The sequence below is a fragment of the Euphorbia lathyris genome, chromosome 3, assembly GCF_963576675.1.
Source record: "Euphorbia lathyris chromosome 3, ddEupLath1.1, whole genome shotgun sequence".
Taxonomy (NCBI): domain Eukaryota; kingdom Viridiplantae; phylum Streptophyta; class Magnoliopsida; order Malpighiales; family Euphorbiaceae; genus Euphorbia; species Euphorbia lathyris.
In genome coordinates this window covers 22,950,674-22,967,597 of record NC_088912.1, presented here as the reverse complement: position 1 = coordinate 22,967,597, position 16,924 = coordinate 22,950,674, and the positions used below count along the sequence as shown (strand labels likewise).

Genomic DNA, 16,924 nt, shown 5'->3' with positions numbered 1-16,924 from the left:
AATTTTGCACTTGTAGACTCGCAATTACTGAAGAGTATCAGTTCAGAGTACTTGATCAAAGTTTGATTTTTTTTCTATTTTTCCTGCTTCAAACAGTATGTTATCCTAATGACTTTAATGTATGCAGATTCTGAGGGAAAATACGAGGCATTGGACAAATATGGGAATGACTTGACAGAACTTGCTAGGCATGGAAAACTAGATCCTGTTATAGGTAGAGATGATGAAATTCGATGGTGTGTCCAAATTTTATCAAGGGGAACAAAAGAACAATCCAGATTTATTATTGGTGAGCCTGGTGTAGGAAAAACTGCAGTTGCGTGTAATTACTTATAAAGCATCTGCTCTCTCCTTAATTATTTAAGTCTACATTTAATCAATTAGCCAATATGCAAGTTTTGTTTGTTTTGTAGGTTGGCCCAAAGGATTGTGTTTGTACTCATTTTCTGGTCTGCTGATGTGCAGCTAGAGTTAACATTGAAAGGTCAAATTTTTTTTATGGACTCGCCTATAATTTAGATAAATTTGGTTCATGACATTTGTGATTTACTGTCAATGTGCAGCTAATTTCCCTAGACATGTGTTCATTGGTTGCTGGAGCCAAATATCATGGAGATTTTGAGGAAAGGTTAAAAGTTGTACTGAAGGAAGTTACAACTTCAACTTGAGCATCTCATTTTGTTAATATACTATATAGCATATGGACAAGAGAATTTATCATTTGCTGAAACAAATCAACATAATGGTCAGGAGCTACAAGTGGAGCAATATCTTCTTCATGGTGTTAAAATATCAACTACATTGAAGACACAATATCCATTCTTCGTGGTCTTCGTGAGCGATATGAGCTACATCATGGTGTTAAAATATCAGACAGTGCTCTTGTTTCAGCTGCAGTTCCTGTAATTTTAGAAATAACACTTGTAATATATCCTTTTGGATCCATTTATAACATTTAATAAATTTAGAAATTTATCAAATTTTGATATTATATGCTCTTTATCAAATGATTTGAAAGTTTTTTGATTTAATTGAAGTAATTGGTCAATTATTATTATTAGGTATAAAATTTATCTATAAAATATAATATAAAAATAAATAAATTACTAATAGAGACACTTAAAATTGTCACTACAACTAAAGCGGTAAATTTAGAATGACTATAGAGGACGAATTTCGTCGCTAATTTATAGGTATGGTCTCATTTAGCGACAAATTTAGAGAGATTGATGTGTAAAATTTCATCGCGTAAAATAATTGTCGCGCAAACTTTTGCCGCAAAATTTTTTTGTCGTTAAAAATATAATGTGACATTTTTTAGTTGACGTGGCAGGTGATGTGGAGGCTGACGTGTTGCACCGTTAGTGCCACATCATTAGTCTGTTAGGTTAGGGTATTTTTGCAGTAATTTGAAAAATATAAGGATATATTTATGTGTTTATTTGATATAGGGGTATATATGCTAAAACGGACAAATATAGGGACAAATATGTATATTAACCCTTTAAAAAATTAGAATGTTTTCATGAATCATGATAAACTATTTCAATCAACTAAATGGTGCCTAAATCCTAAATTAAGAACTCTGAAGCACAAATGAAACTGAAAATTTAGAATAATTCCGGATTAATCGCCGCGTGGCAACAACTGACAAGTTTCCGGCATTACCAAAACCCCAGAACCCTTAAAAACCACCGTTCAAGGCTGAGCAAATCAGCAAACCTCCCTAATTGGTCGAAACTTGAAAGAAGAAGAATGAAGCTTATACCTCTACTTCTGATGGGTTGTGGAGGCGTTGGCCGCCAGCTCCTCCAACACATTATCTCCTGCAGATCACTTCATGCCAAGCAGGTTTATTCACCTTTATCTTTTCATTTCTTTCCCGTTGGTTTTGGTTACGATTCCACAATAAAAGCAACTTCTATTAATTTTCTTCTGTGAATCTGTCTCATATCTCCAAATGATCGAATCGATTTCGTGGTGTTGTCGAGTCTTGGTTTAATTATATCTAAAGCTCCTTATATGATTGATTTTCTACCCGTACCTGCACTAATTAATTCACCGGCGAAATTGGAATTTTACTCGGAATAATGTTTTTTTTTTCCGAGAAAAAAATCATCAAGTAAGGCCCTGTTAAATTTTGTTCCCGCGCCTAATGCCCCTGTTTGGTTGTCAGAGTGTGTATAAAATCAGTGTTCCCACATCGGTTCCGGAAGAAAAGAACTCGGTTATTCAATCACTTGGCTCACTGGCAAATGTTTCTGCAACTTAGAAAGTTGTTGCAGCTGTTCACACCGTATTTCATCAGGCATGTCAAATGCTGACATATGATGTATGTTACTGAACATGGTGATTTTGAACCCGGTGTTCCCGTTTCGTATCCCTGTGACGACTGAAAAATGGGCATTAGGCCTGATTTTTTTTTTTTTTAATCGGGCCTTATGGATTGTTCCTCAAAAGCAACAGTTTTCTTATGAAAAACCCGCTAAATTGGGGTTGACTTGTGAAGATGCTTTCATGATGAAATATGTGTTTTATACTTTTATGATATTTACTTCTTTATTGTTTTGTACTCACAACCACATTGACCATATTTGGGTGTAGCAGGGAGTCCACTTGAGAGTGGTGGGAGTCAGTGACAGTAAATCGTTAGTTGTTGCATCTGATGTATTAACTAGGGAATTGGATGATAAATTTCTATCTGAAATTTGCCGGGTGAAGTTGAGTGGTTCATCTCTTTCTACGCTTGGTGAGAATGGTGAGAATTGTAAGAGAACTTTGTTGTGTACTTGTTTTCTGTACATGAAGCAGTTTAAATTTGCTATTTCGGTCATGCTTCTGTCGTGTGCTTTGCAATATAGATGAATGCTTGGTGTACTCGGATTTGGAGTTGAAAAGAAAAGTCATAGATATTGCAGCTCTTGTGGGTAAATCAACAGGTTTGTGCTGTCTCTCATCTCCTCTTTTGCTTGTATGTTTTGATCTTCCAAAATTCTTAGATCTTTTGGCTTTAGCCTATCATATAATAAAAGGTCTATTGCTCTATTTTTTATTTATTTTAGAAAGTGAAGCTAGTTCAATTGTTATAAGATTCTGTTCATTTGATTTACGACAAATATGGTCTAGCTGCCATATTCTGAATGTTCTGATTTGTGAGTCGAACTTGTTTTGTTTGTCTTACTTGACAGGTTTGGCTTTGGTAGATTGCTCTGCAAGTTCTGATACTATTGGAGTACTAAATCAGGCTGTTGATCTAGGATGTTGCGTCGTCTTGGCAAACAAGAAGCCTCTTACCTCCTCACTAGTAATCATTCTTGCTATCATCCTTATTAATTAATGATATATATGAAAAGAAAATAGTGGCTTCGAGTTGTATAATGGAAATGAGTAAAAACTTGAATTAGCTATAGTATTAGACTATTAGTTAATAAATAGAAAGGAGGTAATGATTTGACAATGACAAGGCCCACTGTCACATCTGGTTAGAGTCCAATTTACTTAGTGAACTTGTATTTGAGGGTTAATTTAGTCCAAAATGGTAGTTTTTGGCCAAATTCAACTCGACCTTCTTTTTTTCTTATCCTAGTTAGATACATATTCATTGGGTCAATACGCATGTCCAATTTCAATCAATTGGATGACGATACATGTCCAATTAGGCTGATTTGGCTTAAAAATTCTTTACAGAAAATTTGGTTGAAAAGGTCATTTTTGCGAATTGACCCTCGGCTAAAAGTTCACAGCTAAGTTGGATTGTAGCCATTTCTCTTTGTTTCACTTCATAAGTATATTTCTTTCACTATTGTTGCATTTGTTTCTTATATGCGGTTCATACATTGAGAATCTTCTGTACTCTTCTTGCAGGAAGATTATGACAAACTAGTTTCCTTTCCACGCCGCATAAGACATGAGTCAACAGTTAGTTCACTTCTCTGTTTATGTGACTGCCATTGTTATTTCCTGACCTCTTGAAAGTAGAAGCTGAATCAAGTGGTAAAAGAAAAGAATTTGCTTTCTTCAAATGATAATAAGCAGAATTTGAAGCTTAAACTTGTAGTATTTTTATCAGGGTATTGCAAATGGTTTTTTTTTTTTTATTTCATAGCACATGGTCAACATTTAACATTGTGTGAGGGTCCTGCATGTGGCTGGGGTTTAATATTTTGTGCTTGCATGCTACTGAGAAGTTATGGTATTCTTGTATCAGAATTTCATATGTAACTCCAACCCGAATTTAATTTGTGTTGAATTTAAGCCTGGAAGTCATACGGGGATGAAAAGTCATTTGCTTGGCTGGAGCCATGGGATGGTCCAACTTACATCTTATTTTAATATAAAGAAACGATTTGAATAGTTACTCCTGAGTCTTGGATCCTAATTGTTTTTAATTAAATCTAATTAGTACACTAATAGTGATATTCATTTAGCTGCACTTTTAGTTTTAGATCTTAAAAGAATATGCTAGAGAACAGGCTTCTGGTGAGGGAATTCTGGATCTTAAGAGAATATGAATATTCGGCATAAGATTTATTTTTCTCATCTTCTTATACTTTATCTATGTTTGCTTACTTCATGCTACAATTTGCTAAAGATGGACTCTTATTTGCAGCAAGTATAAAGAAACAATATGGTTAAGTCTTGAGTGGTTTTACACTGATTTAAGTTTTCCTGATAGGTTGGTGCTGGCCTTCCTGTTATAGCATCCTTAAATCGCATAATTTCATCCGGCGATCCTGTTCATCGTATAGTTGGGAGTTTGAGTGGTAATGATTTTTTGCAAGATTTTGATACTTCACCTAAACTGCTGGGTTATATATCTCCATGCCGCGGATTTCTATACAACAACTATAAGCACATGCTCATCAACTTTTTCTTTTTCCCCCATACTTGTGAAATGCTTGTTCAGGGACATTGGGATATGTAATGAGTGAGGTTGAAGATGGAAAGCCTCTAAGTGAAGTCGTTAAGACTGCTAAAAGTTTGGGCTTCACTGAACCAGGTCATTCAATAACTTTCTCAAAGGGAGATTTTCTTGTTGACTGCTAAATGTTCATATCTGCGTAAATAAATGTATTAAAATAAGTTTCCCTTTGAACTACCATCTATCAAATTTCTATTTTGAGTTGCCAAACAATTTTCTTTCCTTTTATTGTGTGCTAGGGTTTCTTTCACCATCCTGCTCTTTATCGTGAGATTGCATTACATTTACTAAACGTGTATTTATTTGCAACGTTATAAAACTCGGACTGGACCGGCCGGTTCGACCGGAAACAGGCCAGCTCTCCGGTCCGAGTTATACTGGTTTGTTGCATGTGCAACAAACCGGATGGAACCGGAGTCGGAACAGAAACCGGCGGTTCAGCCGGTAACCGGTGTGACCCCGGTTTGAATTAAAAAAAAATTTCAGAGCAAGCAGTTCGCTCCCACTGCTCGCCTTACTTTTCTTTCCAGTTAAAGGCAACATTTTTTTTATTGGGTGTTTAAGCTTTATTTATAGCATCTTCTTTAGATTGGTTTGCCTCAGTTTTCCTATGTGGGACAAATAGGATTTGAGAAATCCCAAACATCACAGCCAAAACCCATGGGGGACCAAACAAATTTATATATTATTATAGCTTTATATACTTGTCTGCATATATTATTATAGCTTGCGCCATTATGGTGGTAGAGACTATTATTATACCTATATAAGTATATTGCTATTATACTTAATAAGACAAAATCTTTAAAATGGTTAAAACATGATTAGATTTAATCTTATATTATTATTATACCTATATAAGTATATTATACTTATATTTTCTTTTAAATATACTTGTATACTTATTATACAAACCATGTTAATTATTGGATTATATATATAATTTATAAAATAATTATATATTTTAATATATAAATATTATTTATTTATTATATCATCCGGTTCGACTAATCCGAGTCATCTGGTCCGACCAAGTGACCCATGACCCAACTATTAATCCGGTTTGATGTTCAGTCTGGTTCTGATAACATTGGTTATTTGGTCTACTTTTGACTAAGAGGTCAAAAATTGACCGATGTTTGCTGCCCAACAGTTAAATTGAGGATGATTTAATGTGATCCAATAATGACTTTATTGGTTAATGGTGACTTCAGTTATCAGGTCTTAAAGGCCTTTTTGGCTGCCAACCTGGCTCTATTCCCTGCTTTTGTAGTCACCACTCACCACCTATCCTCTGTTTAATTACTCACACATCTTAGTAAATGAAAGACGACTAGATACTCTGTCTAAAGACACTGCTAATACACTTTTTTGGTGGTAAAAAGGTCACGTTTGACACTGTTTTGCAATAATCATTTCTTAAATTTTAATAAATGTTTCTATATGTTCTTTTTTTTTCTTCCTTTTGCATATCCATCTTACAAAAGGACTTGAGCAATAATCAGCTATGACTGTGATAAGATCCTTGGTTTTTATAATTTGTTGTTTTTTTTAACATAAATCTAAAAGCGGTTGTTGACTTGTGATGCTTCTGGTTTTGATAGCTATGACTAGTGATGCAATTATATTGCTTAACAGCAGAGCCATGAGTAAGTATGTGAGGCTTTTTGTGATCGTGAAGCAATCTTTCTTGGTTCTTTCTGATTCATAGTTATTGCAATTCTACTGTGTTCTTGATGTTTTGTTTGATAAAAATGAAATAGTGGGATGGAACATCACTTTGATTACTGGGCATGCATTTTCGGTCTTTAGTCTATGGGATTATCTTTTCTTGTATTCCATATTTAGCAATAATATGTAGTGTCTCTATACTATGGTTTTTAATATTAATATGCATGTTACAGATCCCCGTGATGACCTTAGTGGGATGGATGTTGCAAGGAAGGTTAGGATACATATCTTTACATTATTGATAATTGGTTGTCTATGCATTTTTCAAGTTTCCAGGCTTCTAGTTGTGATAGAAGCAAATTTGAAGTATTGTTATACTTTTAATGTAATGTAACTAATCACCACCTAGTAGACTTTGGTGATATCCACATTATGGTATATATTTTGGACCTGAAATTTCTTTAATTGTAATTCAATATACAAGTTAATATGATTTACATAAATTAGTATATTTAGGCCGAATGGCAAAGAACAGCCGAAACTTTTTTGAATTTGCATTTTTAGCCAGGCCATTGAAAGTGACATAACCATCTCATGGAAACCACCTCAGTAATCCTCCAATCTGCATTGTGATCCTTTATGAGTCATAGTTAAATTGTAGTAAGGTAATTATTAGATTCAAGAAGTTACATGTCGAACTTAATCATTTAACATACTCGAATTATCAATTCTTTTCCACTTTGAATATTGAAAATGTCTTTTTAAATCAAGTTGAAAACCAATATTTTTTGTTTGCCCTTGGTACTCAAATGTTAAATCACTAGTTTATTTTGTTTTAATTTCATAACTTGGATAAAAATAGTAACTGATTGGTTTCATAGTCAAAATTAAAACAATTGGATAAATTTGCAAATTTGAAGATTAGGTTTTTACCTCCTCTTCTTTGCTATTCACCCCATTTTTATAATAATACACAACTGCTTTTATTCAAAACTGGCAGGTTGTAGTTTAAATTATCTATGTTTATGACGTCAAATTGACTTGTGCTTCCATTAAAGTTTGGGGTGGTTTAAGAAATTTATGGTAATAGTACAAAGTGAGATGATGTAAACAGTCTCTTGAATGTACTTTGCTCGATGATGATATAGATGTAGTATTTTGCAGCTTATAAGAAACACTAACAGGTTAGTTTATTCTTTTGTATTTTAAACAGGCATTGATTCTTGCTCGACTTCTTGGAAGGCGGATCAATTTGGATAGCCTTAAAGTCAGTTCCAACTCACTCGTACTTTCTTTTTGTAATATTCATAATGTTTATGCTTGTTCGAGTGACCATTATATGTCATCAAAGACGCTTTGACTCTAATTTTCTTCACATGTGTTGATTTATTGGTAGATTGAAAGCTTGTATCCTGATGAAATGGGACCAAGTAACATGTCTGTTGAAGAATTTTTGAGCAGTGGGATTGTGTCACTTGATAATAACATCCAAGAAAGAGTTGAAAAAGCATCTTTGAAGGGGAATGTGCTCCGTTATGTTTGTGTAATTGAGGGCTCAAGGTTTTTTCCTTTCCTTTCTTTTTTCCTTAAATGTATTTTATTATCACAAGCCATTTATTATTTTACAGTTTATGGAACAAAAATAGCTGATGTAGGATGAGTTGGTGAGATTAGAATTAGATAAACTCCTATTAGGGATACTGGGCAAAACCAAATTCATACGGATCTTTTTAAGGCTTTTAAGTTAACAGTAGGCAGCAGAGAGGTTTGGTAATAAACTTTTAGCCTAATGGTTTTTCATTCGTTTGCTGCTTTAGGCGGTGGAAACTGTATATGAGTATGTCCACACATTAATTAGATATAGCCTATAGGGATGGATCATGGTTTGATTGGATAATTTTTAAGGTTGTATGGGTGGAATTTGAATATTTGCTTATTGAGGCTTACATAGAAAATAATAAAGGGCGGCCCGGTGCACTACGCGTCCCTGCTGAGCGAGGGTCCGGGGAGGGGTCCCACCACAAGGGTGTACTGGGGGCAAGCCTTCCCCTGCCAATTTATTTGGCAAGAGGCCGCTCCTAAGACTCGAACCCGTGACCTCTTGGTCACACGACAACAACGTTTACCGTCTTAGATAGAAAATAATAATAATAAAAAAAAAATCTAACATTACAATGTAAGATTTGCACCAAGTGACAAGCCAAAAAAGTTTGCTTTGTGCGTCTCTAGGGGACAGGGTAAGATTTGCTTGAAGTTTTTGAAACATAAAGGGCGGCCCGGTCGCATTACGCGTCCCCGCTGAGCGAGGGTCCGGGGAGGGGTCCCACCACAAGGGTGTATTGGGGGCAAGCCTTCCCTTGCCAATTTAATTGGCAAGAGGCCGCTCCTAAGACTCGAACCCGTGACCTCTGGTCACACGGCAACAACGTTTTACCGTTGCGCCAAGGCTCGCCCTCTAGTTTAGGAAGATCATTTTGGTCATTGCATTATTGTTCTAATTTTAAAGATCAACACGTTTTTTTCCGAAACGAAATGTGGGAAGTTGCCATCTAATTGATGAATGTTCACTGGATTGATGGTGTAGTAGTTTGGGAAAAAACATGAGATATGATGCTCTATTATTGAAGAAAAAGCATGAGATTCTAGTACTAGGATGTAGTTTGTAACCAAAAAAAGCATTTTTTGATATCAGATAATGCTTATGTCTAATGTTTTGGGTGTGATAACACCTATATTTGCAATATCTAATCCAAGACAGTATTTTAAAAATTAGGAACCAATTTAATTAGGGATAAGCTAAAAATTTAGCCCTATGGTTTTTGGGGAGAACAAATTTAGACTCCACTCCACGTATAAAATCGTGCATCTATAGGCTGTTAGCATTAATGTTTTGCAGATGGAGCAATTTTAGACTCCATTAAACATCCAATATAAGTCAATTTCCTTTTAATTTGGTTCTACATTTGCGCCATCTAATGTACAAATTTAGCCCATCGTTATTGGAAGAGAACAAATTTAGACTCCTAGTAGAGTTCAGGGGACGTAAATATGGAACCTGTCATGGAACCAATTGAACTAAAAGCTAAGGTCAACAAATGGGGTTGCCAGGAATCGAACCCTTGATCACTTAGTGAAAGAGGCTCTGATACCAATGTCCTGAAACCAATTAAACTAAAAGCTTAAGCTTTTAATTAAAGGTCCAATTCATATTAATATCTTACAGAACCCAATTAGTGTGATATGGACTTCTGTTATATCTGTCACTAATGGAGTTTTCAATTATTCCATATATAAAACATTAGTACTAGCATTATATTGTTTTATATGTGGAGTCTAAATTTGTTCTCCAATAATTATAGGGCTAATTTTATACTTTATCTCAATTTAATTATAACATGTTTTCGTTTTTAGTAGTTCAATCATTTGTTTGACATGCTATCATGTTATGTCTTCCTTGGTAGGTGCGAAGTTGGCATTCAAGAACTCCCTAAAAATTCTGCTTTGGGGAGATTGAGAGGAAGTGACAATGTGGTAAAATCCTAAATTCCTTCTGATATTTAAGACCTACCTTCCAACCCCACTTTTTCCCTGTGTTTTGCCATGTCACATTGAAACTAGCATTCTCAAGCTATATATATATATATACCCAACACCTCATGTATCAAGATAATGGTTGTCAAAACCGAACCGGTTAAAGAACGAAAAAGACAAAAGATCAAAGGTTAGAGATTCAACCGGACCTGTGAAAAATGATGATTTCATTTTCATTTATCCTTCTAACATAGTAAACTATTAACAATATTAATAAAAATTATAAAAATAATGTTGTTTAATACCAATTCATAATATTCCAAGATACCAAATTAACAAAATTTAACATAATAAATTAAAATATTAATATAATGAAAGGTTCATAATATAAATCTTTGGTGGCCATGTTTGTGTAATTCAATTAAAGCTTATAGTGTTTGTTTTGATGGTACTGCAGTTGGAAATATACAGCAGATGTTATAAAGAACAACCATTGGTGATCCAAGGTGCTGGAGCTGGGAATGATACCACAGCTGCTGGTGTACTTGTTGATATTCTTGATATTCAAGATTTGTTCCCTTGAAAAACAGGTTGGTATCTTTACCCATCGGATGATAGAGATTTTATTACTTGATGTAGTGCTGTCAATTTCTTACACGACAACACGACCCTTTTGATACTATTGTCATTTTTTGTGATATTTATATTATACATAGTCAGTATGAATATATAGATCATATAAAACGATTATGACACCTGTTTTGACACCCCTAACTTGATGAACCACCAATGAAAAGGTGTTCATTTCTGCGAAGTATTTCATTGGATAGAGATTTTGGGATACTAATGGTGCTAATGAGTTAATATTTATATTAATCAATTTGTTGTGTTGATTAGGAATAATTAGGTTGATCAGAGCTTAAAAGAAATTATCACAATAAAATATTAAGGGCAAAATACAAAAATAAGCCATTCTAGTTTTCTCCATTTGCAAAGACAAACTTTTTTTTACTAAAATTGTTCAAATTGGCCTACTTAGCAATCATGTAAAACAAAACTTTGACGGTTTTTCCTTCTTAGTTGTACTCCTAACATTAATAACATTTTATAGAAGAAAAAAAATAATAAAATGACTAAAATTCTATTCTATACTGACGTCTTTACTGAAAAAATGACTATGTAAATGGAGGAAACCTCGGACCCATATTTTCAAATATTTAAACCATATGAACTTCTTTATAAACGTGTGATTTTTTTTTTTTTTTTTTTTTTTTTTTTTTTTTTTTTTGTACTTTTTCCTAATAACAATAATGTGATTAATAACTGCTCTATCTTTCCTCCATTTTTATTTTGGAAGAGTGAAGTTGGACTCGGTTTTCATTTTATTACTGTATCTTGCTAATACATGACAATTATTGACAGCTACATGATAGAATTTGATAGCTGTTGCTACCATGTCCTTGTGATTTCAGGAGACAACTCCAAAAATGCAACTGTTATTGCTTTCATTTGGAGCAGAGTGAAGGAGGGGCTGCAGTCATGATCGTTAGATGATAACAAACCAACTGCACTGAGTTGAATGGCAGGAAAACCGGATAAAGGGTCAATTAGGCCATTGGCTCGAGGGCCAATTTGCTTCAAAATGATGTTTGGTTATCAATTCTTTAATTTACTTATTTTGGTCAAATTAGTTTAAAATAGCATATGTCAAAGTGTGAATGAAATTGTTACTCGAGTTTATTTCGAGTCAAATTGATCATGCAAGCCAAGTTAAAAGACTTAATTGATCCTTCATCCCAAGTAAATAATAGGTGTTGTGAAGGTTGATAATATGTGTTTTCATACATGTTTGGGGCTCAATTCTAGTTTAGTTTTATGTAATTTATATGCATTTGTGTGTTTTCGTACATGTTTGGGGCTCAATTCTAGTTTAGTTTTATGTAATTTCATGTTATTTATAGGCTTAATGCATATTTACACCCTTAAACTTGACATGTTTTGTCTATTGGCACCCTGAACTTTTAAAATAACCTATCACATACATATAGTTGGTTTAAAAAACCTATCACACTTATAATTGACTTTAAAAACCTATCACACGCCTATAGTTGGTTCATTTGGATTTCTTACGCACAAAATCGTTGATCTATCATCTTTGACGGATGAAATGGCATGCGCGCTATAGAGAAAAGGAAAAGCGCGTGATTTTGTTCAGTATGTCGTCTCATCGATCAAAGATGACCGATAAAAATGATTTTGTGTGCAGGAGGTCCGAATGAACAAACTATAGGTGTGTGATAGATTTTTAAAACCAACTATAGGTATGTGATAGATTTTTAAAGCCAACTATAGATGTGTAATAGGTTATTTTAAAAGTTCAGGTGCCATTAGGCAAAACTCCTTAAGTTTAAGGATATTAATATGCATTAGGCCTTATTTATATGCTTTTGTATCTTATTTCATGTATGGTAATGGTTTAGAATTACTTTGCAGTGTTACTTTGCTGTGTTTTGAAACAAAGTAAGCTTATGTGATTTGAGGGTAAAAAAAAACCAAGTAAGATTATATATAAAACTAGTTTTTGGCCCGTGCGATGCATGGATACATCTTAACATATAAATATTAATAAAAATATAATTTAATAATTACAATTTATAAATATAATAATATAATTAAAATTTATATATTATATATTATATTTTATTATATATTTTATCAGTAAAAAATGAGAAAGTGACACCTCAGCTCCATCATTACTGTTTTATATTATATATAGATATAGATATGCAGAGAATTAGGGAGATTTTAGGAATTAATTTAAATTCTGTATAACTCTTAGATGTAGTATGGATAAAATAATCTTTTTTATAGATAAATATAATAATATAATTAAAATTAATATATTATATATTATATTATATTTTTTATCAGTAAAAAAAAGAGTAAGTGACACCTCAGCTCTAATATTACTGTTTTATATTATTATATAAATATGCAGAGAATTAGAGAGATTTTATGGATTAATTTAAATTCTGTAGAACTCTTAGATATAGTACGGATAAAATATTTTTTTATAGATAAATATAATAATATAATTCAAATTAATATATTATATTATATATTATATTTTTTATCAATAAAAAGGAGGAAGTGACACCTCAGTTCCATCGTTACTGTTTTATAGTATTATATATAGATGTGCAGAGAATTAGAGAGATTTTAGGGATTAATTTAAATTCTATAGAACTCTTAGATATAGTACGGATAAAATATTTTTTTATAGATAAATATAATAATATAATTCAAATTAATATATTATATTACATATTATATTTTTATCAGTAAAAAAGGAGGAAGTGACACCTCAGCTCCATCGTTACTGTTTTATATTATATATAGATTATTTTTATATCCTTTAACATTTGAAAATAATGTGGAAAGGTGAGGGTAATTTTGAAAAATAAAACTATTTTACCATCAAAACTCTCTAAATTTGGAGTGTTGAAAAACTTAATCCATTACTTATTCTTACACTTTCTTTACACGTTGGAACAATTACTTATATTCTGATGCACTAAATGTACTTTAGGAAATCTCAAAACAAACGTAGCTTTAAGTGGGGTAAAATCGATAATGCGTCCTACAAAAATAATGGTAAAAAAAGCTGCAATTGGAACATAATTGGCTTGTTTCTGATGGAATTTTGGAGGGGCATTTTGAAGAGAACTTGGTGGGCTACTGAAAATGGGTAGAACTCGCCGAGTTTTGAAGAAGAACTTGGGAACTTGGCAAGTGTTTATACGCATTATAATAAAAGTTCATCATACCATATGTAATATGAATTTCTGTTATTAGGATTGCACTTTTGACTACTTAGTTTGAGACGTTCCGAATAACATGTTAAAAAAAGCACTCGAAACAAACAGAAAGGTCAAAAGGGTGCAACTTGAGTTTGATCAAAATAGCAACAGGTAGGTCCTTCATGAGGCAAAAGGGCACACGTAACCGGACCTTTAGCTCCTTCTTCCACAGGCAATGGACCAGTGTGCCAATTTAGATCTGTATTAACATAGCCTGGATGCACACAATTTATCACCATTTTTGGATATTTCCTAGCCAGGATTCTAGTGTAGGCATTGAGTGTAGCTTTTGATATGCTATATGCTGGCAGCATCAATGACCATCCACCTTCTTCAAGCCTATTCTCTTTCAAATCTTGCATAAATCTCTCCACTATTCCATCTAGTTTCTCCTCAGTTAATGTCTCTATGTCATTCAGTTCATTCCTTAACTCTTCGCTTCGGATTCTCTGCAAACGATTAGGAGTCACAAGCGAATGAATATGGTATTTTTTGTTGCAAAAGAAACTCTTTGTTTTACGCATTAGAAAATTGAAGAATTTAACCTACGGTTGTAAACTTTGCTAATGTGCTCCGTCGACTTTGCTAGCGTGTTTTGTTAAGGATTAAATGCATATACAATCACTTAACTATATGTTAATAAAGGTAACACAACTGTAAAATAAAAGAGGTTTTATGACAAATTCTCAACCGGAATACTAGATATGACAATTAGAGCATATTTAAAGTATCAAAATTTATTGATCTAGGACTCGTTTTGATATGTGATACTGGCACTGCAATGATGTTAATGTGACATATTGATCTGATGACATTGCCAATCCAATCGCAACATCATCAACATAAAACAGTGTTAGTCAAATTCCTCTTTCTTACTATTATCGGTGTAATAAAAACGGAGAGAGTATTAGAATAGACTAACTCGGAGCTCGCTTCGCAGAGATGAAACATTAACAATTCTAGCCCCAGTAGATGAGAGGTTTAGAAGTGGAAGGAGAGCTTGTGTTACTCTCTTAACACCATAGTAATTAGTGTTTAAGCATAATTCTGAGGTTTCATAATTTGTTGTAATCACTTCTTGAATCATGTTTACTGCTTTCCCTGAAAGCTGTACCAAGATCAAAATTAAATAGGATTAATTAGTGTTTTTTTTAATAACCACAAGTTTTATTAACTTAAATCTGAACAAACGCAGAATTGACCGCTTTTACTAGAACATGGACAACCGAATTTGCTGAATCCTTAACAAAGGAGACAGGGCATAACTCTAAATCTTGTAATAAATGAATACAATTAGAAACAGTGTCAACTAAATACGAACAACCTTCTAGACCCATTTGAATTGGCTTGACTATGACGAGACAGCTGAACGAATTTGAATTTTTTGTGGTTAACAACATACCCAAGTTTCAGGATCTATATTTAAGGCCCTTAAGCGTTCCTCATCAACTATAGTTCCAGATGCTGCTGCATTGTTTACCTGCCAAAATTATACTAAATCAGAAATTCTGAAAAATAGATTAGATTTTACAGATTCTATAATCAATCAAATTTCCAACATAATTACCAAAATATCAAGGCATCCAAATTTGTTTTTGATGAATGTAGCTAATGAGTGGATGCTAATTGGATCCAAAACATCAAGTTTATGAAAAATCACATTTGTTAAACCCTTTTTATGAAGCAAATCTCTTGCTTCCATTCCTCTCTTTTCATTTCTCGCCGTCAGCACCACCGTTATTCCCTCAGAAGCTAGCTGCTTCACCGTCTCCAGCCCAATCCCTTTGTTTGCTCCGGTCACCACCGCAATTCTTCATTTCACACACACAAAAAAAAAAATCAAATCATAAATCAATCAAATTGAAGAAAGGAAGAAGAAGGAGAAGTAAAAGTTTCTTACTTTTGTACCCTTTGCTTCCCATTGGTGGCTATGGCTGCTTCCATTTTAGGGATTAGAATTTCCTCACTTGCCCTTGGCCTTTGTTGGATTGATGAATCTGCTCAATAATGGAAAAAACTGTTACTTTTTACTTTTGGATTGATTGATATGACGCAACCAAACAGCTCCTTGTTATTTTCTAAAAGAAGAAAAAGAAAAGATCTTTACTTTTCAAAGTTAGTGGTCCAATTGTTGAATATTGATGAACAGCTGCTCTTAAAGGGTAACTTTGTAACGGGCTTCTTCTTGATTTCTGCAATAAAATTCATAAAACTATTTAGAAATAAAAAGAGAATCTTTCTATCATCATTTGTGAATTTTCCAGTGAAGGGAAAATGGGGTTTTGAGACAAAAAAGTTTATGTAAAAAGGAAATGAAACTCACAACAAAGATGCAATCTTTGGGAAGTTGGAGTGAAAGTGAGCGAAAGCGAGGCACATTGCTATTTAGAAGAAAGAGCATTACATAAATAAGGAAAAAACAAATACCTTTAAATTTAGGTAAAAAAAAACAAGCTGAACTTTACCTGTTTTAAGGATCAAGTCTCTGATCAATTATTTTTCCATATTAAACCCTTAATCATTGATTTTGTTATGTATTTAGTCATTATTTAACTTTTTTGTCTAGTTTGGGAGAGAAGAATATGGATTTGGTGATTCTAATGCTGAAAATCACAAAATGGGAGCGGAGAAGATCGAGTTTGGAAGAACCTATTAGAAATTGATTTCTAACGATGCGTGCCACCCAAACTCGATAAAAAAAAAAGGACGGCCCGGTCGCATTACGCGTCCCCGCTGAGCGAGGGTCCGAGGAGGGGTCCCACCACAAGGGTGTATTGGGGGCAAGCCTTCCCTTGCCAATTTAATTGGCAAGAGACCGCTCCTAAGACTCGAACCCGTGACCTCAGATCACACGGCAACAACATTTTACCGTTGCGCCAAGGCTCGCCCTCTGAAGGTTCAGAATAAATAAGGGTCGAATCCATAACAGAATAAATGATTA

General features: G+C 33.6%; 2 protein-coding genes across 4 annotated transcripts; one reads left to right on the top strand and one right to left on the bottom strand.

The window, feature by feature from the left end:
• The first annotated feature begins 1,568 nt into the window (after positions 1–1,568).
• Positions 1,569–11,969, top strand: LOC136224393 (uncharacterized). Of its 3 annotated transcripts, none has more exons than XM_066012725.1 (13): positions 1,569–1,851; positions 2,608–2,758; positions 2,862–2,939; positions 3,189–3,304; positions 3,865–3,918; positions 4,676–4,763; positions 4,907–4,999; positions 6,826–6,866; positions 7,806–7,859; positions 7,989–8,152; positions 10,054–10,123; positions 10,581–10,713; positions 11,596–11,969. In XM_066012725.1, exons 1-12 carry the CDS (start codon positions 1,756–1,758, stop codon positions 10,704–10,706), a joined length of 1,131 nt encoding a protein of 376 aa, XP_065868797.1. In that variant the 5' UTR covers positions 1,569–1,755; the 3' UTR covers positions 10,707–10,713; positions 11,596–11,969. The 3 variants fall into 3 exon arrangements, with proteins under 3 accessions (XP_065868797.1, XP_065868795.1, XP_065868796.1); XM_066012723.1 differs by having other exon boundaries at positions 2,605–2,758; XM_066012724.1 differs by having other exon boundaries at positions 2,605–2,758; positions 11,546–11,969.
• Positions 11,970–13,928: 1,959 nt separating this feature from the next.
• Positions 13,929–16,361, bottom strand: LOC136221622 ((+)-neomenthol dehydrogenase-like). Its single transcript, XM_066009014.1, has 7 exons — positions 16,307–16,361; positions 16,091–16,175; positions 15,884–15,980; positions 15,551–15,794; positions 15,386–15,463; positions 14,906–15,091; positions 13,929–14,432 (listed from the first exon to the last, which is right to left on the bottom strand). Exons 3-7 carry the CDS (start codon positions 15,925–15,927, stop codon positions 14,055–14,057), a joined length of 930 nt encoding a protein of 309 aa, XP_065865086.1. The 5' UTR covers positions 15,928–15,980; positions 16,091–16,175; positions 16,307–16,361; the 3' UTR covers positions 13,929–14,054.
• Positions 16,362–16,924: the final 563 nt, after the last annotated feature.

What these genes read in the sequence shown, in the direction of transcription:
- LOC136221622 (XM_066009014.1), bottom strand. Translation starts at nt 15,927, where the DNA reads ATGGAAGCAGCCATAGCCACCAATGGGAAGCAAAGGGTACAAAA. An exon ending in TTGGATGCCTTGATATTTTG is followed by an intron (nt 15,464 to 15,550) that starts GTAATTATGTTG and finishes TAATTTTGGCAG; the next exon opens with GTAAACAATGCAGCAGCATC. An exon ending in ATATAGATCCTGAAACTTGG is followed by an intron (nt 15,092 to 15,385) that starts GTATGTTGTTAA and finishes ATCTTGGTACAG; the next exon opens with CTTTCAGGGAAAGCAGTAAA.
- LOC136224393 (XM_066012723.1), top strand. Translation starts at nt 1,756, where the DNA reads ATGAAGCTTATACCTCTACTTCTGATGGGTTGTGGAGGCGTTGGCCGC. An exon ending in TGTGTAATTGAGGGCTCAAG is followed by an intron (nt 8,153 to 10,053) that starts GTTTTTTCCTTT and finishes CTTCCTTGGTAG; the next exon opens with GTGCGAAGTTGGCATTCAAG. An exon ending in TGAGAGGAAGTGACAATGTG is followed by an intron (nt 10,124 to 10,580) that starts GTAAAATCCTAA and finishes ATGGTACTGCAG; the next exon opens with TTGGAAATATACAGCAGATG.